Source organism: Phyllobates terribilis, unplaced genomic scaffold (genome assembly GCF_046119375.1).
Source record: "Phyllobates terribilis strain yellow unplaced genomic scaffold, ASM4611937v1 Scaffold_9__5_contigs__length_417890890, whole genome shotgun sequence".
In the NCBI taxonomy this organism is placed as follows: Eukaryota; Metazoa; Chordata; class Amphibia; order Anura; family Dendrobatidae; genus Phyllobates; species Phyllobates terribilis.
The window spans coordinates 220,458,161-220,486,082 of NW_027362769.1; the positions used below are offsets into that span (position 1 = coordinate 220,458,161).

General features: G+C 42.0%; 1 protein-coding gene across 3 annotated transcripts; it reads left to right on the top strand.

Moving 5' to 3' along the window:
- The first annotated feature begins 1,269 nt into the window (after positions 1-1,269).
- TNFRSF17 (TNF receptor superfamily member 17) lies at positions 1,270-26,816 on the top strand. Of its 3 annotated transcripts, XM_073645729.1 has the most exons (6): positions 1,270-1,491; positions 8,022-8,099; positions 8,818-8,895; positions 9,619-9,696; positions 10,504-10,632; positions 25,423-26,815. In XM_073645729.1, the coding sequence occupies exons 1-6, from the start codon at positions 1,374-1,376 to the stop codon at positions 25,698-25,700; spliced, it is 759 nt and encodes a 252-aa protein (XP_073501830.1). In that variant the 5' UTR covers positions 1,270-1,373; the 3' UTR covers positions 25,701-26,815. The 3 variants fall into 3 exon arrangements, with proteins under 3 accessions (XP_073501830.1, XP_073501831.1, XP_073501832.1); XM_073645730.1 differs by lacking the exon at positions 9,619-9,696 and having other exon boundaries at positions 25,423-26,816; XM_073645731.1 differs by lacking the exons at positions 8,818-8,895; positions 9,619-9,696 and having other exon boundaries at positions 1,271-1,491.
- The last annotated feature ends 1,106 nt before the right edge of the window (positions 26,817-27,922 follow it).

Genomic DNA, 27,922 nt, shown 5'->3' on the forward strand with positions numbered 1-27,922 from the left:
CAATTCGGTCTACCTAAACAGGCTGTCAAATACCAGATGCAGAAGCAAAAACTTTGTTCATAAGGTGAAATTTTTCAGCTTACTTAAAGGAAGATTGTCACCTACAAAATGCCAATTAAACTGCATAAACCTTTATAATAGGGAATTTAGCCCAAATAAAAATCATACCAGGTGTATACAGTTTAATGTAACATTTGCTGAAAAATCCACGTTTATTTAATATGCAAATGAGGGTATGTTCACATGACGTCATTTTCAAGCAGTTTCCAACATGGAAAGCTGTCTGGAAAGCTTTCAAAAATTATTCAAAAAAATGAACATATGCACGTCTATGAAAAACTACTTATTCAGTCTTTTACTATGTCTTTCCACCACTGCAGGGCTTGGAAAGTCTGGAGCAATTAAAAGAAGTAACATGTTCATTTGGGTGACATCCGGACAGAAGCCCCTCGCTCTTAATGTACGTATAGTAAAAAGCCGCCACAAAAACTATGACAAACCGCTGGCAGATCCACTCCAAGAAGAAGCTGCCAGCTTTTTCTGAAGCGGCTTTGACTGAAAACTCTGGTGGCTACGCCACATGCACATAGCCATGAATAGCAAAATGGATTTCTCAGAAATTAATTGGAAGAGTTTTTCATGAGTTTTTGAAGCAGTTTTTAAGGGAGATTTTGAAGAAGATCCTCACTATAAAAAGTCCTAAAAAAAAATCAGTGTAAGACTATGTGCACATGGAGTTTTTCTAGGAGTTTTTGGAGCCGTAACGGAGCCAAAACTCTCCAAGTCCTCCTCCAAATCTCAAAATTCCTCAAAAATGTTAAGTTTCCGCTCGATGTGCACAGAAAGACTTTTTGCTCATCTTTTTGGGAGAGAGAACTGAGCAGAACTTCCACATATCTGAGGAATTTTGCATTTTTGAGTAGGATTTTACTCAGTTTCTGTTTCAAAATCTCCTAAAAAAACTCTTTATCTTTATGCCTAAACATACCCTTTATATCACACGTAGTTATCTAAGTTTCGTTCAGTAGGTAAGTTGTGGTCTGGGCATTATATGGATGCTAAAATCTGGCTGTACTATAGGCTATAAAACTGGCTTAAAAAATACTTCAGTTGTTTTTTACTTGCTTGACTGCATTTTTCCCCAATTTAAAATAGACGAGGTATTAATGATGACGTCTCCGGTCCCATGTGTATTCTGTAGGATTCATCAGCAGAACTTAGTCAAATGTATCTGTAAATCTCAGGCACCTGCACTGAAACATGACATAACTTCACAGAGACTAATTATCTAAACCATTTGCATGTCGAGTATTTGAGCGTCTCCTCACGATACACAAGCACAATTTAGTTTATGGTCGTGAAGGAGATCACAAATGGGTAAACGTTGTCCAACAAGTCAGTATTATGATGGGTTACTGCAATACTGTCAGCCCTGTAAACTTCGATGCTCGAACCTTCCTGAAGTTTGTATCAAGTTTAATCCTTGTTCACGTAAGTCGCATTTTTTTCTTTAATATTTTGAGGAAATGTGTTAAGGATTCTGTATCATCTCGTAGACATCGTTTGAGTTTATTATCTAGACTTCACCAGTTATTATTTTCTATTATTATTTTTTTGCAGTATTGTTAAAGCTTTGGATTCTTTTAGTTTTTGGATCACCCTCTTTCAGTGTGTTTTATCCTTTGCTTTATCACTGAGCTTAAAGGGGTTGTCTACTTTGTCTTTATTTTGTTTTAACAAATGTGCTGGGGACATGATTTTGTGGCACTTACTAATATATTAAAGTATTAGGCTTTCTCTCATCCGAGAACATTGGGCCGATTATACTAATCACACTCTGATCAGAGTTTGATCAGAGTGTGATCATAGCGTGATTCAATTTTCTTGACTGCGGAGAAGATGGAAAAATACATTTCTCCATCTTCTCCATTGTGTCACTCCGTTGAAATCAGACAGCAGTCGGATGTCAACCGAATGTGGTCCGATTTTTTTGAAGGACCCATTGACTTGCATTGCCGACTGCGATCCAATTTACGGATGCAAATCGTGCATGCTACAATTTTTTTTCCTTGGAACACTCGGTCCATTGAAAAACTCAGACAAGTGCACGGCCCCACAGAATAACAGTGGTCCACGTGCGATCCGATGTTTTGTCAGATCGCACTCGGATCAAAGATACAGTTGTCAACATGAGCCCTTACAGGTTGTTCTCCGCCTTACTTCTTAGTAAAACCTTCTCCACTGACTGCACAGCTCGTCCTGTTCTCAAGGTAGGCTGCTGATGGAGGAGCAGGTGATCAGACCTGTCCATCACCCTCCTCCAGTGGTCAAACAGTTTACATAGGAAAGCCGTTTTTCAGTTGGACGAGGCTTATGGCCAGGTCTGGTCACATGCCCATCCAATAAAATCTAATACCATTTTGAGAACAGAAGAACCGGTAATATTTATACATCAGTGAGTGCCACAAAATCGAGCTGTGGATCGGGCAGTGTGTATCAGCTGTCACTTTACCCTTAAACATTGAAAAATTATTTTTTTTTAGGAGTCACAGATTTTGCTGGTGATTCTTAGGTGATGTGCAGCAAATTGGGTTTGTTGCAAATTTTGACATCCCCATTTAACTCAATATGGAAAATATGTAGAAAATCTGCAATTGATTTAAAACATAAATTGAAGATGTTGTGGATTTAAAATTTGCACCATAGGTCAATTTTCATGTGGATTTTGCCTGTCTTAGTAAACTCTCTTCCACTTTGCTGCATATTTTTTTTTACTATATATTAACTATTAACTATATTAACTATTAGTAATCATTTATCACTAAATACAGTGAGGTTTACCGTATGTGACAGTAAGCATTTACTTTATTTACAGTAACTCATATGATGTCACAGATGTGATGTCAGAGGAATTTCCCCATGTGCAGGGAAGCCCTTTGGACTATAGGCAAATTGAATCTCACTTCTGCTCTGACATTCAGTGACAATTCTGTGCAGCAATAATATGAAAAACAGCTGTACAAGTTACAGAAGTTTCCATATAGCCAGAGCTTTAAATCCACCTGCTTTATATTGTGTTGGTTCTCCATGTGCTCCCAAAATAGCTTTAATTCATCCAGAACACTTCTGAAGGTCTCCTGTGGTACAAAATGAACAACTCATGCCACTTAGGCTCCACTGTCATATCCTGAAATAAACATAAAGAGATGAAAATACCACCTGGTTCCTAAGTGGCATTAAAATATATATTGTATATAAAATATATATATTACATGGAGAGACAGAAGGATTTGCATGAGCGACATCCGGAGAAGATCTGTGGTTAGTTCTCCAAGATGTTTGGAACAACCTCCCTTCCGAGTTCCTTCAAAAACTTTTGTTCATTCTGCTTGCATCTTGTTAATTGATAAGTATAAACTATTACTTCTATTTTTGAAAGAATCCTCACTTTCCTATATGTATATATATATATATATATATATATATATATATATATATACGCATATATATATATATCACACATACAGGAAGGTGAGGTTTTAAAAATAGAAGTGTTAATAGTTTATATTTAGCAATTAACAAAATGCAAAGAGAAAGAAAAAAAGATTTTGAAGGAACTCGGCTGGGAGGTTGCGCCAAACATCTTGGAGAACTAACCACAGATCTTCTGTGGATGTCGTTTGTGCAAACCTTTCTGTCTTCTGTCTTTCCATGAAATCCCAGACTGGATGATATTGAAATCAGAGCTCTGTGCAGGCCTTGTGTTTAAAGATTTGTAACCATTCAATGTGACAAATGTTATAACAGAGTGTCTAAAGGGAGGGAAATGGTTTTTCACATGTCTGTTCTCCAAATTGAAAATTTGCATGGTGAAATATACAGTATCACACCATGTATTATTTCATAATTAGGCAAATGTGCCATTCTGGTCTGGTTGTTGGACAATCCTAATCAATATTGTACTTAAGGCTAAATGGGCTCTGGGCTGTTAACTATTTTTCCCAAAACACATAGAGCCCGATTCATCAAGCAGTTTACACCAGTTTTCTGGCATAAAGCTGCTTAAAATGTCACAATTTTTTGTGCATCTTGCAAGCTTTACCAACCGTCCCTGCCACCTTTGTGATTGATCATGGCCAACATATTCATCATAATTTATGCCACAAGTGTGCATTTGACTGGAGTATACTGTTGCGATGCTGCACGGCAATTGAAAGATGAGCCAAATTTAGTAAGCGGCATTTGTGCGCCTTAATGAATTTGGTGCATTTTTCCTCCAGCACAATTTTCATCAAGACTGGCGTATAGAATAGCAGTGCTGATGATTTAGCACCATACTGTCTCTATACTTTATACGTAACACCTTAATAGAACTTATACCGATTTAAAAAAAATAAATAAACAAACAAACCAATAGGGCTTTATATCTTAAAAAAAGTAAAAAAAAAATATTCTCTTTCATATTCAATCCCTATGAATTTATGCAAACACAAATATATTTGCCATAATGCAGTTTTCATCATGACAAATCATTTTATATTATGGGATATAATGTGTCTGGGCATTGTATATGAATTTTTCTCATATCACAAACACTATAATTAGTAATTACTATGGTTCTCATTTATTAAAATTACCCTTATTACCCACAGCATCCCAATCATAATGCAGCCATTATTTTTTTCAGAGTAGTAGAAGAAATGATAACGGAACTTTGACTGCCTGAAACAACAGCCTAGTTGCCAACACTCCCAAATTTAACGGAACTGTTCAAAATTGTTAATGGCAATCCTGGCGAATATTTGTCCAAAGCTCTGTCCTGCCGATAAGGGTTGGCCGAAATTAATAAAGAGATAAGCAAATTGATTTGCCGGACAGGTCAGTATTCAGTGGGTACTGGACGGGAGCCCTGTGAACCTCCTCCTACCAGCCAGAAAACCCGGCTCCTTCAATAATGTCATGGATGTGTCACTCTTAAATAATAATGTTGTGCTACAAATTAATAAAAGCACCGGTAGGAGGAAGTTCACAGGGCTCCCATCCGGCAGCCATGGCCACTGGATCAGAGTCCTATGAATTGCTTTGTTCACCTCTATTCACCTTGTCTCGCTCCCATCCAGCATTCATCGCTGCTGCCTATGGGGTGGAGATGTTTGTTTGCAGTTAGAATTCCTGCTGCCAGTCCGCACATAGAAATGTTCCTGGATGAATCGCACAAGTTGCTATCGGTCTCACACATAGGTTGTTGTTCAGTGACAAGTCCCAGTCTGCTGCAATGTGAGGACCCCAGACAAAGCTATAGCAGGCGAAACATTCTCGTAGGAGTTTGTGCGACAGTGTGATGGATTGGCAGCTGTTTGCCTGCTGTACCATGTAGCATGGACTAATGTAATGGTCAGGATATGGAAGACCACTGCATATTCTGTGTCAGGTTATCTATTCTTCAGAACAATATGTTTTTTTATTTCTACTTCTAGTAAAGAATGGATAAAAAACACTTTATTGCTATGTATAAATCACATTGGAGCTATTCCACAGATATACAAAGTATGTTTGTTTGTGTGTATAGATATGGCATATCCCACCTCTAGAATAGGGGTTCTGTACCCCCATCTCATGGTATATGTGATTTGATAGTTGGAGGTGTATGCATGGCTCCCTCCATTCATTTCTAACAGTGGACGAAGCAGTTACCTCCTTATGCACATCCCGGGATGGCCATGATAGAGATAGATGCACATCCCACCTCTGAGGGGGAGCACCTACTGTACCAGATATTTAAGTAATTTCCTGTAGATAGGTCATAAATCTCTTAGATGATACATTTTAAAAGCATTAGCCAATTTTTGTTGATGACTCATTATCAGGCCAACTGCACTAAAGTTCATAACTAGTCCCATTCAGAAAAGTCTGATAACTGAAATTGTGGCGCCCATGAGGGTTCAGTCGCCACAGAGGTACTGCATCTCAACCAGAGGTGTGGTGCCCCACTCTCAGGTAAGGAAGGAGTACTGCCCGGGACCCACCCACCTGCATCCAACATTACACCATTCCAGACCAGCAGGCGGGGCAAGATGCACTGGCTTATTGCTGAGCCCTGTCCCTGGTTGGAAGTGGGGGGAACCATGTAGTGGGTGTGGGTGGAGGAAGCAAAACAAGGGAGCACCTTCAGTAGGAGTATAAAAAGGGAACCATCTTGAGGGAGACCGTCCAGTCTGAGAGGAGAAGGAGTGGGAGCAGGAGCTCTGTAGGAGCTCTGCTCAGAAAGAGAGGAGAGAGGAGCGGGCCTAGACTGAGAGGCCCAGGAGGACAGGCTGGAAGAGGACGGGAGCAGAGGGAAGGCTCCATGAAGAGAGAGGGTCCCAGGGGCATGGCGAGTGCGGAAGCCACCCGTGTGCCCGAATCTACAAGAATGTGGAGGGATCAGGCCTCAAAGGGGACCGGCCCCTAACTAGTGGAGAACAACCAGGCTCAGCTAGAAACCGGAGGATACTGTACTTTCAGGGTGCAGCTGCTCACTACCGCAACTATATCGCCAAAAAGGTGGCCGCATAGGATTCATGGGACTGCACGTTGCCCGCCAAAATCCAAGGCTACCGGCTTGGGACACTGGTTGCGAGGCGCAGGGCAGGAGGGTGAGAGCCAGCGCAGGAAGACGACCAAGGAAGGCACACAGAATGGGGTCCCGTTAAGTATTCCTGAAATACCTGGGAGATTGCTGAACCCCTCCCTTGGTGAACACAGGACGGCGTGGGAGGTTACCCTGGCGCTGGTAACCTGGAGTCTGACAACTGTGAGTAAATCTGAAGACTGCACCCCACTGTGTCCTAGAATTATTATCTGCGCCATCACCTGCATTACACTGCACTAACCACATCTACCCTATAGTATCACTACATCCTGCCCTGGAGCTAAGCTCTGCCTGTGGAGAGCTGAACTAATTCTGCTGCATCACCATCAGCTCCAGAGGGTCTGTACCGCAGAGGCGGCCCCATATAGCCGCATACCACAGGTGGCATCACAAACAATATATATATAAAAACTATATTCCCCTTTCAATAATCCCCTTTTATTGACCGCCCTGGGTCATGGACGGGGTCACTGTCACTGTGACATCCCCAGCACCAACCGGCCCGGCACCGAGTACCCCACGGCCCAGGGCGCACGTCAAAATCATAGAGTGGAAATATCAATATTCTAGATTCCAAGTATTCTGAATATTAGTAACCCTAAACATCTGTTTGGATTGACACCGTGTGGGTAAAATGTATAGTGACCCCTGTTTGCCGATTCCTTGCTTGCTTATTATGTACAACAAAGTGTTTTAGGCAACCAAAAGAGCCAAGGGCTGCATAACTGCACTTCAGTCATAGAATGATAGAATGTTAGAGTTGGAAAGGACCTCCTGGGTCATCGTGCTCAATGCAGGAGTCACTAAACCATCTCAGATGTCTGTCCAGCCTCTGTTTGAAGACTTCCATTGAAGGAGAACTCACCACCTCTCGTGGCCGCCTGTTCCACTCATTGATCACCCTCACTGTCAAAAGTTTTTTCTAATATCTAATCTGTATCTTCTCCCTTTCAGTTTTATTCCATTTCTTCTCATGTTTCATGTGCAAATAAGAATAAGGATGATCCCTCTACACTGTGACATCCCTTCAGATATTTGTAGACCGCTATTAAGTCTTCTCTTAGTCTTCTTTTTTGCAAGCTAAACACTCCCAAATCCTCTAACCGTTCCTGATAGGACATAGTTTACAGTCCTCTTACCATCCTGATAGCGAATCACTGAACTTGCTCCAGTTTTTCAATGTCTTTTTTAAAATGTGATGCCCAGAACTGGACACAGTATTCCAGATGAGGTCTGATCAAGGAGGAGTAGAGGGGGATAACTGTTCCTTGTAGGACATAGTTTTCAGTCCGCTCACCAGTCATATCTCTTTAATACTTACACACTCCATAAAAATCATTGCGCCTGCTGTTAGTTCTACTTCTAATTTTCCTTTTATTATTTTGCATAGGGACTACAAATTACCCAGTGACGCACAAAGAGGTCCCGCCAACAAGTGACGGGCGCACAATCATATATGAAACAAAAGGTAATGAGGAAGATGAAAATATTTTGGAATACTTCCAAAATGTCTTTGACTAAAGATTTCAGTTTGACGTGTATGCATGTTAGAGTTGGAAGGGACCTCCAGGGTCATCGTGCTCAATGTAGGAATCACTAAACCATCTCAGACAGATGTCTGTCCAGCCTCTGTTTGAAGACTTCCATTGAAGGAGAACTCACCACCTTCGTGGCCGCCTGTTCCACTCATTGATCACCCTCACTGTCAAAAGTTTTTTCTAATATCTAATATGTATCTTCTCCCTTTCAGATTTATTCCATTGCTTCTCGTGTTTCATGTGCAAATGAGAATAAGGATGATCCCTCTACACTGTGACATCCCTTCAGATATTTGTAGACTGCTATTAAGTCTTTTCTTAGTCTTATTTTTTGCAAGCTAAACATTCCCAAATCCTCTAACCACTCCATATAGGACATAGTTTACAATCCTCTCACCATCCTGATAGCGAATGTCTGAACTTGCTCCAGTTTTTCAGTGTCTTTTTTAAAATGTGATGCCCAGAACTGGACACAGTATTCCAGATGAGGTCTGACCAAGGAGGAGTAGAGGGAGATAACTGTTCCTCGTAGGACATAGTTTTCAGTCCGCTCACCAGTCATATCTCTTTAATACTTACACACTCCATAAAAATCATTGCGTCTGCTGTTAGTTCTACTTCTAATTTTCCTTTTATTATTTGGCATAGGGACTACAAATTACCCAGTGACGCACAAAGAGGTCCCGCCAACAAGTGCCGGGCCCACAATCATATATAAAACAAAAGGTAATGAGGAAGATGAAAATATTTTGGAATACTCCCAAAATGTCTTTGACTAAAGATTTCAGTTTGACGTGTACGCATGTTAGAGTTGGAAGGGACCTCCAGGTTCATCGTGCTCAATGCAGGAATCACTAAACCATCTCAGACAGATGTCTGTCCAGCCTCTGTTTGAAGACTTCCATTGAAGGAGAACTCACCACCTCCCGTGGCCGCCTGTTCCACTCATTGATCACCCTCACTGTCAAAAGTTTTTTCTAATATCTAATATGTATCTTCTCCCTTTCAGATTTATTCCATTGCTTCTCGTGTTTCATGTGCAAATGAGAATAAGGATGATCCCTCTACACTGTGACATCCCTTCAGATATTTGTAGACTGCTATAAAGTCTTTTCTTAGTCTTCTTTTTTGCAAGCTAAACATTCCCAAATCCTCTAACCATTCCTAATAGGACATAGTTTACAATCCTCTCACGATCCTGATAGCGAATGTCTGAACTTGCTCCAGTTTTTCAGTGTCTTTTTTAAAATGTGATGCCCAGAACTGGACACAGTATTCCAGATGAGGTCTGACCAAGGAGGAGTAGAGGGAGATAACTGTTCCTCGTAGGACATAGTTTTCAATCCGCTCACCAGTCATATCTCTTTAATACTTACACACTCCATAAAAATCATTGCGTCTGCTGTATGTTAGTTCTACTTCTAATTTTCCTTTTATTATTCGGCATAGGGACTACAAATTACCCAGTGATGCACAAAGAGGTCCCGCCAACAAGTGCCGGGCCCACAACCATATATAAAACAAAAGGTAATTAGGAAGATGAAAACATTTTGGAATACTCCCAAAATGTCTTTGACTAAAGATTTCAGTTTGACGTGTACGCATGGTACTATTCAGAAACAGGCATATTGATTTATAAAAAAAAAAATACTATATGCCTCGTAAGGATTGATAATGAGAAATACAGACTGATTTCATAACACATCCTCACGATCATAAAACTGCCAAAATCCTGTTTAATTGGCCAAAACATGATAAAATGTTAGCAAACAATTACGTGTGCACAGTGTCGAACTGGGGTGCCAAGGGCTCACCAGTAACCAACCGCAGGCTCCACTTTTCAGCTACATGAAAATGAGACATTATCCTCAATCACAAATTTATATAACAATGAACTGGGTAGATTAATAATTAATAAGATGCTGCCTTTGTCTGTAGTGGTGGCCCACTGGAGGATTCTCGCGTTCTCCTGTGGGCCAGTCCAAGCCTGTAAGTTCCTTCCTATCCACAAGTCTACTAACCTTAATGACATCATAGATCTTCCCGTACCAGCTCTGCTCTGTGTAATGCGATCCCTCAGTTGGGCTGAAATCCACCACTTTCATGCAGAGTTTCTGAACAGTTTCATAATTATCCTACTTTATACTGTAATAATTCATTAGTTGTAATGGCAACAAACATATTTTCTTTGCGTGTTGATAACGTGTTTTGGCACCAATCCGAGTACTGCCACGCTGGATTTATCCCAGAAAATATGGCACATATATGCAAACTGATATCATGTAATTATGACGGATTCCTGTGTATTAAGATTTTTTATTATATATTTTTTAGGTCCCGATAATCCTTTGGTTACAAGTAACTCAAACTACATAATTTGGCTGGTGTTGGTTCTGGTTGTTGTGGTGTCAGTAGTATTAATTGTGACGATTATGCTGCACAGAAAGCGGAAGCTGCATGCAGGTAAGGAGACTTATGTTAGAACCCTCCTGTTTGTTTTTTCCATCTTGTGTTTTGCAGTCACGTGACCATCTGCCTTTATATTCCAGCTCCGCCTTTTTGGCTGTGCTGGACTTCAGTGTTGTTCGACTGTTTTGCTAGCCATGTGCTTCTGTGCCTATACCTCTCAATTCGCTTGATCCTTTTGGGACCTCTAGTACCTTTTCGTCAGTTTATCTTTTGTGTTCTGCAACAACTTTCTCTGTTCAGGAGGTGTCCCATTTTTGTCCCAGTTCTTAGTTCTTTTAGGGAACCCTTCCCTTTATTCTATAGGTCTTCGTTCAGACTAGCCTAGGACTAAGGCGGGTCTGTTCGCTAGGAACAGGCAGCCCGCTACATCGTAGGGATTCAGCTTAGTCTTACTGTAGGGTAAGCTTTCCCCTTCTTTCCTTAGTACTTGTTTACAGATCATAACAACTTACATTTATCATGCTATCTACAAATTGTAGCACATGAAATGTAACTTCTTGCTGAATGGCCTGATAAATTGTCATAGCTCAAAATTAAAGGGTTTTTCCACAACTGGACCACCCCATTTCAGTGCCCCCAGTATGTTGCATAAAATAAAAAAAAAACATAAATACCTCCCCGACTGGTGCCACCACTCTAATGACGGCTCTGCGTCCTTGGCTATTTAGTGACATTGTGTATGTCATGTGAGTGCTGCAGCCGATCAGCTGATGGAAATGTGAAGGCTGAAGGCAATAAACAATAAAACAAAACCTAAAATAAAAGCAAAATGAATATATACCCTGCTGTAAGTAAAAAGCAATAGTGAATATAAATAACATAGGATACTTAGTAGTGATGAGCGAGTATGTTTTGTTAACCCTTTCGCCGAGTATGCTCGGGCGAGCACCGAGTAGTTACACCTGCTCGATGTTATGTTTGAATTGCTCCCATGTGCATGATTTGCGACTGTTTGACAGCTATAATACATGTGAGGAATGTCTATTTCTTACACATTCCTCACATGTATTAACCCCTTAATAACATCTGACGTACTAATACGCGTCTGTGCCCTGGGACTTAAGAGCCAGACCCGTATTAGTACGTCATGGCGATCGCGCGCCCACACAGGCTGTGCGGGCGCGATCGCCGCCGGGTGTCAGCTGATTGTCACGGCTGACACCCGATACTATGTGCAGGGAGCGGTCCTGCACCGCTCCCAGCACATTAACCCCCGCGATGCTGCGATCGAAGTCGATCGAAGTCGATCGCAGCATTGCGGGGGCAAGGGGAGGTGATCGCAGATACTCACCTCCTCTTCCGGCTTCCAGCGCTGTCTGAAAAGGCTTCCCGGGTGTTGCCATGACGACCCGATGTCGTCATGACAAAATCCGGGTCACCAGACAGCAGGAAGATTGTTTGGACATGCGCAGTGCATCTCCAAACAATCTTCTCCCTGTCTGGCGCTGACAGCCTGCATGGCACAGGGATGGTGCTGCATTCCTGTGCCATGCAGGCGATCAGAGAAAAAAAAGTGAAAGTCCCAGAGTGGGACAAAGTAATAAACTATATAAGCTTCCAGAAAGTGAAAAAAAAAAAAAAATTGCAAAAATATAAAAAAAAAATAAAAAAAATAATCCACCAAAAATAAAAATATAATGTACCCATCAATAAATATTATTATAAAAAAAAAACAAAAAAAACAATAAAAGTACACATATTTGGTATCGCCGCGTCCGGAACAACCTGACCTATAAAACTGTCCCACTAGTTAACCCTTTCAGTGAACATGGTAAAAAAAAACCGAAGCAAAAAACAATGCTTTATCACCATATCGCCAAGCAAAAAATGGAATAACACGCGATCAAAAAGACAAATATAAATAAAAATGGTACCGCTGAAAACGTCATCTCGTCCCGCAAAAAACAAGCTGCCATACAGCTCCATCATCCGAAAAATAAAAAAGATATAGCTCTCAGAATAAAGCGATGCTAAAAAATATTTTTTTCTTTAAAATTGCTTTTATTATGTAAAAGTGCAAAACATAGAAAAACGATATAAATGTGGTACCGCTGTAAACGTACTGACCCGAAGAATAAAGCTACCTTATCAATTTTACCACACGCGGAACAGAATAAAAAAAAAAAAAAAAAAGCAATTCCTGAATTGTTGGTCTTTGTTTATTCTGCCTCCCAAAAATCGGAATAGAAAGCGATCAAAAAATGTCACGTGCCTGAAAATGGCACCAATAACAATGTCAAGTCATCCTGCAAAAAACAAGCCGTCACATGACTGTCTGCCAAAATCTGGAAAAATTATAGCTCTCAAAATATGGCGATGCAAAAGCTAGATTTTACAAAAAATGCGTCTTTTAGTGTGTGACAGCTGTCAGTCATAAAAACTCCATATGATTCTGGTATTGCTGTAATCACACCGACCCGAAGAAAAAAGTCGTCTAATCACTTATACCGCACAAGGAACGGCGTCAAAAATAAACTCTTGGGTTAGGATTGGGCTAGGGTTAGGGCTGGGTTTGGGGCTAGGGTTGTGCTAGGGTTAGGGTTGTGCTAGGGTTAGGGTTGTGCTACGGTTAGGGTTATGCTAGGGTTAGGGCTGGGGTTAGGGCTGGGGTTGTGATGGGGTTGGGATTTTTTTCAAAAGTAAGAAAAAAAGATGACGATATGGCGACTAGTGTTGAGCGCAAGTGCTCGCTACTTGAGTTTGCATCGGGTGCTCTGGTATGCATTGAGTATCGTGGGTATTTGAGTGACATGCTCGAGTCTCTGCCCCATATGCTTCGCGGCCAAAAAAACTTTACGGGGATTGCCTGCCATGCACGAGCGATCCCCGCATGTTTTTTTTTGGGTGTCTAATAACCGTGAAACATGCGGAGCAGGGACTAGAGCATGTCACTCGAGCACACGCTGTACATGGTGCATACCTGAGTACCCAATGCAAACTCAAGTAGCGAGCACTTGCGCTCAAGACTAATGACAACTTATTCAATATGATGACCTAATGTAAACAAATTCTGTGTCGTACCTCTGGGTTCAAAATGTTCACTATACACCTTAATAAAATCCTTGGGGGGTATAGTTTCCAAAATGGGGTCACTTGTGGGGGAGCTCCACTGTTTAGGCACATCACGGGCTCTCCAAACGCGACATGGTGCCCGCTAACAAATTGAATGGAAAATCGTCTCAAATTGTTAGCGGACGCCATGTTGCGTTTGGAGAGCCCCTGTGTGCCCAAACATTGGAGCTCCTCCACAAGTGACCCCATTTTAGAAACTAGACCCCCCAAGGCACCTATCTAGATGCATAGTGAGCACTTGGAACCCCCAGGTGCTTCACAAATTGATTCATAAAAATGAAAAAGTGTTTTTTTTTTCACTTTTTCATTTTTATGAATCAATTTGTGAAGCACCTGCGGGTTCCAAGTGCTCACTATGCATCTAGATAGGTGCCTTGGGGGGTCTAGTTTCCAAAATGGGGTCACTTGTGGGGGAGCTCCAATGTTTGGGCACACAGGGACTCTTCAAATGCAACATGGTGTCCGCTAACAAATTGTCGGCTCAAATTGTTAGCGGACACCATGTTGGGTTTGGAGAGCCCCTGTGTGCCCAAACATTGGAGCTCCCCCACAAGTGACCCCATTTTGGAAACTAGACCCCCCCCAAGGCACCTATCTAGATGCATAGTGAGCACTTGGAACCCCCAGGTGCTTCACAAATTGATTCATAAAAATGAAAAAGTGAAAAAAAAAACACTTTTTCATTTTTATGAATCAATTTGTGAAGCACCTGGGGGTTCCAAGTGCTCACTATGCATCTAGATAGGTGCCTTGGGGGGTCTAGTTTCCAAAATGGGGTCACTTGTGGGGGAGCTCCAATGTTTGGGCACACAGGGGCTCTCCAAACGCAACATGGTGTCCGCTAACAATTTGAGCCGACAATTTGTTAGCGGACACCATGTTGCATTTGAAGAGTCTCTGTGTGCCCAAACATTGGAGCTCCCCCACAAGTGACCCCATTTTGGAAACTAGACCCCCCCAAGGCACCTATCTAGATGCATAGTGAGCACTTGGAACCCCAGGTGCTTCACAAATAGATTCATAAAAATGAAAAAGTGTTTTTTTTTTCACTTTTTCATTTTTATGAATCAATTTGTGAAGCACCTGGGGGTTCCAAGTGCTCACTATGCATCTAGATAGGTGCATTGGGGGGTCTAGTTTCCAAAATGGGGTCACTTGTGGGGGAGCTCCAAAGTTTGGGCACACAGGGGCTCTCCAAACGCAACATGGTGTCCGCTAACAAATTGAATGGAAAATCGGCTCAAATTGTTAGCGGACACCATGTTGCGTTTGGAGAGCCCCTGTGTGCCCAAACTTTGGAGCTCCCCCACAAGTGACCCCATTTTGGAAACTAGACCCCCCCAAGGCACCTATCTAGATGCATAGTGAGCATTTGGAACTCCAGGTGCTTCACAAATAGATTCATAAAAATGAAAAAGTGTTTTTTTTTTTCACTTTTTCATTTTTACAAATCAATTTGTGAAGCACCTGGGAGTTCCAAGTGCTCACTATGCATCTAGATAGGTGCCTTGGGGGGTCTAGTTTCCAAAATGGGGTCACTTGTGGGGGAGCTCCAATGTTTGGGCACACAGGGGCTCTCCAAACACAAAATGGCGTCCGCTAATTATTCAAGCATATTTTACAATCAAAAAGTCAAATGGCGCTCCTTCCCTTCCGAGCCCTGCCGTGCGCCCAAACAGTGTTTTTTCCCCAAATATTGGGTATCTGCGTGCCCAGGGGAAATTGCACAACAAATTTTGGGGTCCATTTTTTCTTGGTACCCCTGTGAAAATAAAAAAAATTGGGTCTAAAATAACATTTTTGTGAAAAAAGTTAAATGTTCATTTTTTTCTTCCACATTCAAAAAATTCCTGTGAAGCACCTGAAGGGTTAATAAAGTTCTTGAATGTGGGTTTGAGCACCTTGAGGGGTGCAGTTTTTAGAATGGTGTAACTTTTAGGTATTTTCTGTCATAAAGACCTCTCAAAATGACTTCAAATGTGATGTGGTCCCTAAAAAAATGGTTTTGTAAATTTTGTTGAAAAAATGAGAAATCACTTGTCAACTTTTAACCCTTATAGCTCCCTAACAAAAAAAAATTTTGGTTCCAAAATTGTGCTGATGTAAAGTAGACATGTGGGAAATGTTATTTATTAACTCTTTTGTGTGACATATCTCTCTGATTTAAGGGCATAAAAATTCAAATTTTGAAAATTGCAAAATTTTCAACATTTTCGCCAAATTTCCGTTTTTTTCACAAATAAACGCAAGTGATATCGAAGAAATTTTACCACAATCATGAAGTACAATATGTCACGAAAAAACATTCTCAGAATCAGGGGGATCCGTTGAAGCGTTCCAGAGTAATTACCTCAAAGTGACAGTGGTCAGAATTGTAAAAATTGGCCTGGTCATTAACGTGCAAACCACCCTCGGGGCTTAAGGGGTTAAAGCTGTCAAACAGTCGCAAATCATGCACACGGGAGCGATTCAACCATAACACCGAGCAGGTGTAAATACTCGGTGCTCGCCTGAGCATACTCTGCGAAAGGGTTAACAAAACATACTCGCTCATCACTAATACTTAGTAAACATTGTTTTTGATTAAAAAATGCATACATGTCATCCCACCAGCACCAAGGTGACCCAATCGGGACGGTCCTAACTTCTGGTATTAAAACCTTACCATGTGTCAAAGTGATGCTGATGTGAATAAGGGCCAAGTAGGACCGGGGCCCAACTGTGGACACCCAGCAAGGGAAGCTATAAAAACATAAGACCATAAACAATGTCACAGATTGTCAAGAGAGTGAATAGGCCGCAGCGATGGTACGGGAGGTAAGTATGTTTTTTTTATTAATTTTACTCAGCACAATGGGGACATTGAAAAATGGATGTCCCCTTTAATACACTATATATGTATCTACATACATATTGTATGTAAATTGATGTAAAGGGATAAAGAAAGTTTATATGTTGATTAAAGGTGTTAAAAAAAGGTAGGGTATGTGATGAAATAGTAGAAGAATCTAAAGTCACTGGCAGTAATGCACCTCGCTCCAGTACAGACTACATTAGCATCACTAGAATGGGGAACCAAAACTTCTGCTTTGTTTTCTAAATAGGAAAGAGTTTACTTCTGCCTCCTTGTGTGGGCACCAACCAGCGCTGTGAATGAGGAGGGCTGGGTGTTTGGTTCAGTTGAAGTACAAAGCCTGCCCCCTTCTAAGTTCCTACATCAGTCATTACATGGAAGGGGTCTTCACTTTTAAAATAAGCCAAAGAGCTGTTTTCATACACATCATTAGTCATGGGCCAACACAAGGAGGTTGGAAAAATCACTCTTCAATGTAACAAACAAATTGGTAGTGAAAGTTATGGGACACTGGAGCCTGGCACTGATATTATGAGAATGGTGCAGCTTTCATAACCACACTGTATCGGTAATAGTGTTGAGCAAGTATGTTCTGTTCCGAGTATGCTGGGGCCGAGCTCCGAGTATTTACCGCTGCTCGGTGATATGTTTGAATCACTCCGGTGTGCATGATTTGACAGCTTTATTACATGTGAGAAATGTGTAAGAAATAGACATTCCTCACATGTATTAAAACTGTCAAACAGTTGCAAATCATGTGCACGGGAGCGATTCAAACATAACACCGAGCAGCTGTAAATACTCGGAGCTCGGCCCGAGCGTACTCGCCGAAAGGGTTAACAGAACATACTCGCTCATCACTAATCGGTAAGTTATTAGAAATTATGTTTTTAAAAGACCACAATACATTTATCTCCAAAATAGTTAATGATGCTACCAGATCTTTATAGAAGCTCTTTAGCAGCTATGCAAGTGTCACTCACTAGTATCGCTAAGTAATGAGGTTTCTCTTTAAGACATACCAATCTCAATCAATTTGTGGTTCAGATCATGCCGTGTGAATTGTGTTCTAGAGTGGATCTGGCATTATTCTCATAGATACACAGTATGCACAACATATTCTACATCCAAGCACTACAAGTATCTAACCTACAGTGCTGGCCAAAAGTATTGGCACGCCTGCAATTCTGTCAGATAATACTCTGTTTCTTCCTGAAAATGATTGCAATCACAAATTCTTTGGTATTATTCTCTTCATTTAATTTGCTTGCAAGGAAAAAACACAAAAGAGAATGAAGCAAAAATGAAATCATTGATCATTTCACACAAAACTCCAAAAAAGGGCCGGACAAAAGTATTGGCACCCTCAGCCTAATACTTGGTTGCACAACCTTTAGCCAAAATAACTGCAAACAACCACTTCCGGTAACCATCAATGAGTTTCTTACAATGCTCTGCTGGAATTGTAGACCATTCTTCTTTGGCAAACTGCTCCAGGTCTCTGATATTTAAAGGGTGTCTTCTCCAAACTGCCATTTTGAGATCTCTCCACAGGTGTTCAATGGGATTTAGGTCTGGACTCATTGCTGGCCACCTTAGAAGTCTCCAGTGCTTCTCTCAAACCATTTTATAGTGCTTTTGGAAGTGTGTTTTGGGTCATTGTCCTGCTGGAAGACCCATGACCTCTGAGGGAGACACAGCTTTCTCACACTGGGCCCTAATTATGCTGCAAAATTTGTTGGTAGCCTTCAGACTTCATAATGCTATGCACACGGTCAAGCAGTCCAGTGCCAGAGGCAGCAAAGCAACCCCAAAATATCAGGGAACCTCCGCCATGTTTGACTGTAGAGACCGTGTTCTTTTCTTTAAATGCCTCTTTTTTTTTCCTGTACACTCTATGTTGATGCTTTTTCCCAAAAAGCACTACTTTTGTCTCATCTGACCAGAGAACATTCTTCCAAAACGTTTTAGGCTTTCTCATGTAAGTTTTGGCAAACTCCAGCCTGGCTTTTTTATGTCTCGGGGTAAGAAGTGGGGTCTTCCTGGGTATCCTACCATACAGTCCCTTTTCATTCAGACATCGACGGATAGTACGGGTTGACACTGTTGTACCCTCGGACTGCAGGGCAGCTTGAACTTGTTTGGATGTTAGTCGAGGTTCTTTATCCACAATCCACACAATCTTGCGTTGAAATCTCTCGTCAATTTTTCTTTTCCGTCCACATCTAGGGAGGTTAGCCACAGTGCCATGGGCTTTAAACTTCTTGATGTCACTGCGCACGGAAGACACAGGAACATTCAGGTCTTTGGAGATGGACTTGTAGCCTTGAGATTGCTCATGCTTCCTCCCAATTTGGTTTCTCAAGTCCTCAGACAGTTCTTTGGTCTTCTTTCTTTTCTCCATGCTCAATGTGTTACACACAAGGACACAGGACAGAGGTTGAGTCAACTTTAATCCATGTTAACTGGCTGCAAGTGTGATTTAGCTATTGCCAACACCTGTTAGGTGCCACAGGTAAGTTACAGCTGCTGTTAATTACACGAATTAGAGAAGCATCACATGATTTTTCAAAGGGTGCCAATACTTTTGTCCACCCCCTTTTTTAGGCTTGGTGTGGAATTATATCCAATTTGGCTTTAGGACAATTCTTTTTGTGTTTTTTTCATTGAAGACAAATTAAATGAAGAGAATAATACCAAAGAATTTGTGATTGCAATCATTTTCAGGAAGAAACTGAGCATTATCTGCCAGAATTGCAGGGGTGCCAATACTTTTGGCCAGCACTGTATCTGTTACTCAAAACATTCCCTCTGTACCTTTTGACATGTCCTCCATGTGTAGTGGGGGTTTATCACTCTCTATATGACTTCTGTAGCATTTGATTTGTCCTCCATATGTAGTGGGGGGTCTGTCACTCTCTATCTGACTTCTGTCGCATTTGATTTGTCCTCCATATGTAGTGGGGGATCTGTCACTCTCTACTTTCCCTCTGTACCTTTTGACATGTCCTCCATGTGTAGTGGGGGTCTGTCACTCTCTGACTTCTGTAGCATTTGATATGTCCTCCATGTGTAGTGGGGGGTCTGTCACTATCTGACTTCTGCAACTTTTGACATATCCTCCATGTGTAGTGGGGGGGTCTGTCACACTCTATGTTTCCTCTGTACCTTTTGACATGTCCTCCATGTGTAGTGGGGGGTCTGTCACTCTCTATCTGTTTTCTGTAACTTTTGACATGTCCTCCATGTGTAGTGGGGGTCTGTCTCTCTGTATCTGACTTCTGTACCTTTTGACATGTCCTCCATGTGTAGTGGGGGTATGTCACACTCTATGTTTCCTCTGTACCTTTTGACATGTCCTCCATGTGTAGTGGGGGGTCGGTCACTCTCTATCTGATTTCTGTAACTTTTGACATGTCCTCCATGTGTAGTGGGGGTCTGTCTCTCTGTATCTGACTTCTGTACCTTTTGACATGTCCTCCATGTGTAGTGGGGGTATGTCTCTCTCTATCTGACTTCTGTACCTTTTGACATGTCCTCCATGTGTAGTGGGGGTCTGTTTCTCTCTATCTGACTTCTGTACCTTTTGACGTGTCCTCCATGTGTAGTGGGGGTCTTTCTCTCTCTCTATCTGACTTCTGTACCTTTTGACGTGTCCTCCATGTGTAGTGGGGGTCTTTCTCTCTCTCTATCTGACTTCTGTACCTTTTCACGTGTCCTCCATGTGTAGTGGGGGTCTTTCTCTCTCTCTATCTGACTTCTGTACCTTTTGACATGTCCTTCATGTGTAGTGGGTGTCTGTCACTCTCTATCTGCCCTCCTGATTAGAAAGTTGCAAAGCTCTGCAACTATGAAGGGTCCTTTCTGCATAAACACCATACACTGACTTTTTTTTACTTGTTTTTTTTTCTCACTTTTTTGTTATTATTATTGTAACTGTTGGACTTCAAAAAGAGGGGGTAGATGTATCTTGCAGGTAACCAGGAGTAGTTGGCTGAAAACAGGTAGACTCTGTAAAACTTGAGTTGACTTGTTTGCACTTTGCAGCCATGAGAGCAGAAGAAGAAGCCTCAACATTAGCATGACCCTCCTGCCCAGGGCAATCTCAACCTTTTCTTTCACATGTAAGGGTACATTGACAATACACTTGCTGTGAATGCAAAGGTATACATCAAGAGTATTTCCCAACATACGCCTCTGACAGATGTCTCTGGCTTATAGACATACAGTCACCTATGTTGCCAATAGACTCCCATGCTAAATAATTTGTACATGATTCATCTGTATAGAATAGCGTGGTCCACTACACTATTCTATACAGCAAAAAAAGGTACACAGGCATACAATTAGGCTAGGGCTACACAGGGACTTTGGCCTACAAACAGGTTGCGGAGCCAAGGATACATCGCAGTGTAATGCAAGTGAATGGAGTCACACCGCGACCCCTTGAGTAATGTGACAAGCAAGTCATAAAAAATCCAACAAGGTCCAACTTTTTGCAACTTCTTTGTCATGGTTATCATACTCTAGGAGGTCACGTTGCGACCCCATTCCCCTGCATTACGTTGTGATGTAGCAGTGGCACATAGTGATCTGTCCCTATGCGACCTGTACTGTCTAGCCCCAACCTCATCCCTACACACTTCAGTAATGTAGGGGCGACTAAATCATAGTTACAATTCATAACAGATAAAGAGCTACCATTATAAAGGTGGAGAAGAGCTCATGCACTCTCTCTGAAGACACTGTTATTGTATTTTACGTGGAATGTATTTTACTATATGTATTTTACCCCCTTGTGGGCTGCAGTGTCCTATTAAGCAGAAAGGACAGGGTTAACAGTAGGGCTGGTCCATAGTTGGGGAGGAGCAATAGGGACCTGTGTGTTAGTTCCTGGTTGAGAGTCAATTTGGGAGTTTTTAGTGAGCAAGAGAGAAGAAAGGACACCCTCAGAGAAAGGTAATCAGTCCTGGTGTGTATGTGGCAGCCAAGACAAGCAAAAGAGAGCAAGTTTCGGAAAGTGATCTTCAGTGGTGGCAGTTCCGCATAGCAGGCAAATTGGGGCACTTAACTGGAAAACCTAAAGGAAGCAGTGGTGTTAGCCAGACCTGGAGATCAGCAATGAAGGAATACGGGGTCAGCCAGGCTGGGGCACGTTAGTAAGGTGGTAGCTAGTGAGAGTCTCACAAGAGTGCAGCTAGGGTGCAGTGTCTCACAAGAATGCAGCTAGGGTGCAGTGGTCACAGTGCAACACATTGACCCATTTGGCCCTGCACCAGGAAGATGGAGTTACCCAATTTGACTGTAACGTTCACCATAAGTAATGTGCCACCATCCATAACCGCCACATATGTGCCTCTGTCCTGCGAGACAGAAGAAAATGTAGTTGAGAACTGTACCTGCTACTATCTGTATATAGTTCCAACATCTAGTAAAGAAGAGTTTATGCTTCTAAAACGGTCTGGTTTATTCTACAAGAATGTGAAGGATCCCCAGCTCTACCATGACAAAGCAGAGTCCATCTTGAGAGTGACGTTTATTGTAAAGAACATTAGTGCACACACCCTAGGACCCATCTCTTTGTTGTTTAGGGCTTCTGAAGTAATCCTCGGCCAGGGAAGTTCCTTACACCAAAAGTAGCATAGTTGGCAGGATGATGTTTCCCTGAAAGAAGAATTTGGGGTAAAGAAGACCCGTGGCAAAGATGAGAGGGCACCTGTAGATAGATGGCCCAAGGTGGTGGACAGAAGCACGTGTCCAAAGATGGTGACGGCTAGTAAGCTGAGAAGAAGATTCACCTTTCGCGGGAGTGGATGGAGCCTTGGAGCGTGAAAATGTGCCCAGCCCACTGGAATGTTGGCCCAGAAGAGGGTATGCACTGCAGCCTGGACCCGGCCCAAGATGAGAGGGTACGGTGAAAAATGAAGAACGGCGAGTGCAGGAAGTGTGACACATGACACAGAGGATGCCTCTTCCAGGGTTGGCCGAAAAGGACCGCGTGGAAGTTGGAGCCAGCGCCATTCTGCAACGGTAAGAAGAGGCAGAAGCAGCAGTGATGCGCTCCTGTGAAAAAGAATATGGAGGCCCAATACCCAGCAACATGTGAAGCGAAGGGAGATGACTGGAATGAAGAGAGCTCCCAAGTCAAAGCCTAGCGAGTGGGCTAAGCAGGCCCAGTTTAGGGTTCTAGAAGATGGATGTATCTCAGGAAAAAGCTGCCTGCCACAAAGATAGGTCGTGGAGAAAAAGAGATCGGTCCAACCTAAATGGGCAGCAGAGGAGAAGGTGGTCGGGGTGACTAGGTCACCAACCAGGCCAGTTCAACAGTACATTCAGGTGACCACTTATGGCCCGCCCTAGTAAGTTGCGGTGGGATGCCACAGGTAAGAGGATCCAGGACAGATCGGGGATCCAGGACAGATCGGGTATCCTGACCAACCATGGAAATAAGAGAGACCATTTTCCTCGGCAACCTGAGAGAAGTTCAGGGCAGTCTGTTCCAAGCCCTCTGGAAGGCTGTGAAGTGGGTATTCATCCCTCCGCTGCACTGAGAGCTGTTGAGATAATAAAAAAAGTAGAGTTATTAAAAATAAAAAACACAAATGCTATAGTTTTTAGGTGTGCAAAGTACTTACCAATCAAGGGTGCATTAAAGGTGCACAAAATAAGGAGCATTGACTCAGACAGTGGGCTTCATTGCGCTTGTGAGAGGAGATTCACTGAATTAGGCACACTCTTCTGAAAGCACGCAGTACAGCTTTCGGTGTTTTGAGGTAACTCAGATCGAAAGCTGTGGGAATTCTCAGATGATAAATCTGTCGGTATTTGCATAACATTACTTCTGTTCTATAGTGAAGAAACTTTGACAAATAATCCATCAGATTCCTACTTGCTGTTCACTATGTACGTTTATGTTTTTTAATACCAAAAAAGTTGTGCTGAAGCAAAAGTTTATAATTTCATTTACTTAGAGGCATTTTTAATTTTGTTGTGGCAGCATCTGTTTGCAAAAGTGACAACAAGAAGTGCTGGCATAAAGGTTGTGACCTTTAGAAAAGCTAATTGATAAGTGACAACCAATGACCTCTGTTACTACGTTCCTCCAAGCACTGCCCAAACAGACAGTAGTTTGGACTAATTAGCGTCTGGTTGACCAGTCATGAGTGGTCAACGGACCACTCAGCAGACAGGTTTGATGGCTAATCCATGCTCATGATGCTGTTCTTAAATCTCCCTGTGACAATCAGCTGACACCCGGTGGCGATCAACCCACTTGTGTGCGGGCCCGATCGCATTACGAGTAATAGTACGTAGCTGATCCATAAGTCCCAGGGCGCAGCTACGTACTATTACTGACGTCATTGGAAAGGGGTTAAAAAGGTCCCTTAGTCTGTTTCAGTAGGCTCCACAATCATGGGGAAGACTGCTGACTTGACAGATGTCCAGAAGGCAGTCATTGACACACTCCACAAGGTCCCATAGTTCCAATTTTCATTTGGAAATCAAGGTCCCATAGTCTGGAGGAAGAGCGGAGAGGCCACAATCCAAGCTGCTCGAGGTCTAGTGTGAAGTTTCCATAATCAATGATGGTTTGGGGAGCCATGTCATCTGCTGGTGTAGGTCCACTGTGTTTTATCAAGACCAAAGTCAGAGCAGCTGTCTACCAGGAAATTTTAGAGGATTTCATGCTTCCCTCTGCCGACAAGCTTTTTGGAGATGGAAATTTCATTTTCCAGCAGTACTTGGCACCTGTCCACTCTGCCAAAAGTACCAATACCTGGTTTACACACAACAGTATCACTGTGCTTGATTGGCCAGCAAACTCGCCTGACCTTAACCCCATAGGGTATTGTCAAGAGGTAGAGTTATCTATTTCAAGTGTTTATTTCTGTTAATGTTGGTGATTATGGCTTACACCCAATGAAAACACTAAAGTCATTATCTCAGTAAATTAGAATACTTTAACAACAGCTTGAAAAATGTTTTTAAAATCCGAAATGTTGGCCTACTGAAATGTATGTTCAGTAAATGCCCTCAATACTCGGTCGGAGTTCCTTTTGCATCAATTACCTCCTCAATGTGGCGCGGCATGGAGGCGATCAGCCTGTGGCACTGCTGAGGTGTTATGGAAGCCAAGGTTGCTTTGAAAGCAGCCTTCAGCTTGTCTGCATTGTTGGGTCTGGTGTCTCTCATCTGTTTGTAATGACTCTATATAATACTGTATATGAGTTTCACTTTTTGTATTGATCAACTGAAATAAATAAACTTTTTGATGATATTCCAATTTAGTGAGATGCACCTTTATTTGGATCTAATTCTGTCATTATCTCCATCTCTCTGGTACCAATCCAGCTAGTTTAGTTAATTCCTGCAGTTTACTCCACTGGTTAGCAGCTACTCAGTAGACACAACCCTGGGCCCCTGCATCAAAGACCAGATACCTGTATAGAAGTTAAAGGGTGAAAACCAGGAAACTGTCATGCTCTGACAAGAGTAGTGGCAAATGCCAAGTTTGGCCATGGAGACCCATTATGAATTAACAGATTTGTTACTTATGCACTTTTTGTTGTCACTTTTGCCAAAAATGTCTGCCGTAGCAGAGAGAAAAAAATGCCAATATCACTTATTTATAAATCTTAACTTCTGTAAATTCTCTGATTTACGGTACTTATATCAACATGATTTGACATTTTTATGGGAAATTGTCTTTAGGATGAAGGAACCATTGAAATAAAATTGTCCCAACCTAATGTTTTCCTATTTATTTTCCCACTATACTAACCATATGGTATATTATCTCTTATTATGGGACCTTAGGTTATTTAGTTTATATTTACCTTGTATTATTATGTTCTCAGGTTCTTTTGGCGAGGTCTGTGGCAAGATCACTACTAAAAGCAGTTTGAAAGGTGCAGATTTAGAACAAGCTTCATGTGAAGAAATAAAGAAACCAGTGGCAGAAAATGAAGACGTAGTCATTCCAGGGGGTTACAACATCTATGGCAACGCTCTGTCTGATTATTTGTTTCCTTTGCCGGCTGTAGAGGAAGGAGCAGCTATTCTCGTCACCACAAAAACATCTGCTTGTATTAATCCTGGACCAGGTGTGAGGGGCGAAGCTTTTATAGAAATATAACATCTCAATGTTCTGCCATGGATGAAGACACCAGAAGACACCAAATGCTTTGTACCTGTTGTACGTGTTATTACTATGTTAGGCCACAACAATACATTGTTATTACCTCCTTTGCAGAATTTCCATTTTTAATGTATTACTTTATCTAAAACTTGATGACAAATCACTGTCGGTATCATTTTTTTGGGGGGGAGGCGGAGGAGCAGTTGTGTATGGGAATGCTCCATGGGAAAAAGATCTGCAAATTAATTCTCACCCAGAAAGAAAGAGAACATTGCTCATGCCTCCTACTGGAGGTATCTACCCTATAAGAGAAGGTTCAACTCTTTAAAGAGTCTTGAAATCTGGCTAGAGTTGCCAAAATCCAATCTGCTGACAATGTTTTCTGGGTACATGCCACTCATCAGTGTAGAACAAGGTTTAGATGATAGGCCGAGATGCCCTTTATGCATTTTATGGGTGAGGGGCTGGATTGTCAAAGGAGACCAACTGTTTACAGGCTCATGGCAGTGTTCCAAGGGTAGATAGAGCTAATTTGCAGACTTTTTCCAAGAATTCTTTAAGAGCTAATCTGCATATAGTATGCATTGCAACTCATTTAAGCCATGCTTGATGTTCTCCAGACAAAGTGGAGGCTAGGCTTTCCTTCATCTAAGTGAAAGGTTCAGCTTGCTGCTTTTTACTTCTATATTTAAATATCCAGACTAAGGCAAAGTGGATTGTTGGCCCCTTCACCACCATCTGGAATGCATGACTGAGTACCCTCCCTAGCTGGCTGCCTGCTTCATAAATGGGGGTACACTTTGCGGGAAAGGTTTCATCCAACATGTGAAGAAGAATCATAACTTTTAGCTTGTCAGGGAACTATACTGCACATTTCCTAAAAGTTATTTACAAGGTGTCTACAATATATTTTTATTTTAACATTACCTTCCTAACTTGAGTAGTCCAGAAATTAGGATTCTAAGTGCTTAAGATGAGTAATGGTAGATGATGCCATGAATATTCTATTACATTGTCCCAGGAGCTGCAAAACAAAAAGGTGTTGTTTTCTGTGGACCATACTTCATTCTTCAGTGTTACTATACATTATTGTGTTGCACTTGGGTGACTTAAAAGGGTTGTCCAATTACTCGAACAACCCCATCTCAATCCATATGTTTTCTCCCAGTAAAATAATAACACTTATACTCTCCTGCGAGACCGACATTGTTCGAGCAGTGTCGACACTGGCTCTCCCAAGGATCTCATGATATCGTTACGTCACGCGATCTCTGCAGCTAATCAGCGGCCATTTCACTCTCCCTGCCTTCAGACAAAGCACATACATCCGGAGGAAGTGAGAGCTGCTGCTCTCTCACTTTCTCCGGATGTGATTGGCCACAGGGATCGTGTGACGTAACAATGTCACGCAATATCTGGGAGAGCCAGTGCTGAAACCCCTGGAATACTGTCGCCACCGAAGGTGAGTATAAGTGCTATTATTTTACTGGGGCAAAGATATTGATTCAGAAAGAGTTGTCCGAGTAGTGGACAACCTTTCTAAGTTATCACTGCAGCACAAAGTGTTCTGCTCAACCGAGTGTTTCCAGCAGGTGTCTGGCCCTCTGGCACTTCTGTTCTGCACAGTCCATCTTGACCTTGTTTTATTTTACTTCTAATGTACATATACTGTAAGTATGGTATATGACCTGACCAATATTTTTTTTAAGCTTTATGTTAAGTACGGTAATTAATAAGCTACAATGCTCTATATTAAATTGTTATCCATGCAGGCATATGGTATTTGCATGTATGTCCCTACAATTGGACATGTGGGTCCTTGTAGAAAGAGATAAGATCCAGCAGTACAACTCATGCCTTGTTAAAAGGCAGCAAAGCAACTAAGAATAAATCAAACAAAAGTTAAAAGTTGCAAAAGCGTTTCAGAGCTATGTCCTTAACCATTGCATTTGGGTTCTTTACCTTACATTTATGGTTTATTAAGAGTTGATTATGACGCGCCCCCTGGGCCATGTTTGAGGAATACCCGGAGCCGGATCTGTTGGGGGTAGTAGTCCTCGTGGCGGTGACCCGGTCCGTGCCCAGGGTGTCAAACTCAGTGGCGGATTTTAGTATAAGTTGTTATATTGTTCGACTACGCCACCCGTTGAATGCGGTTACGAAACCGCCGCTGCAGGGCAGACCGCTGAGGCCGGTGGTACAGTTGTGCAGCGTGGGTA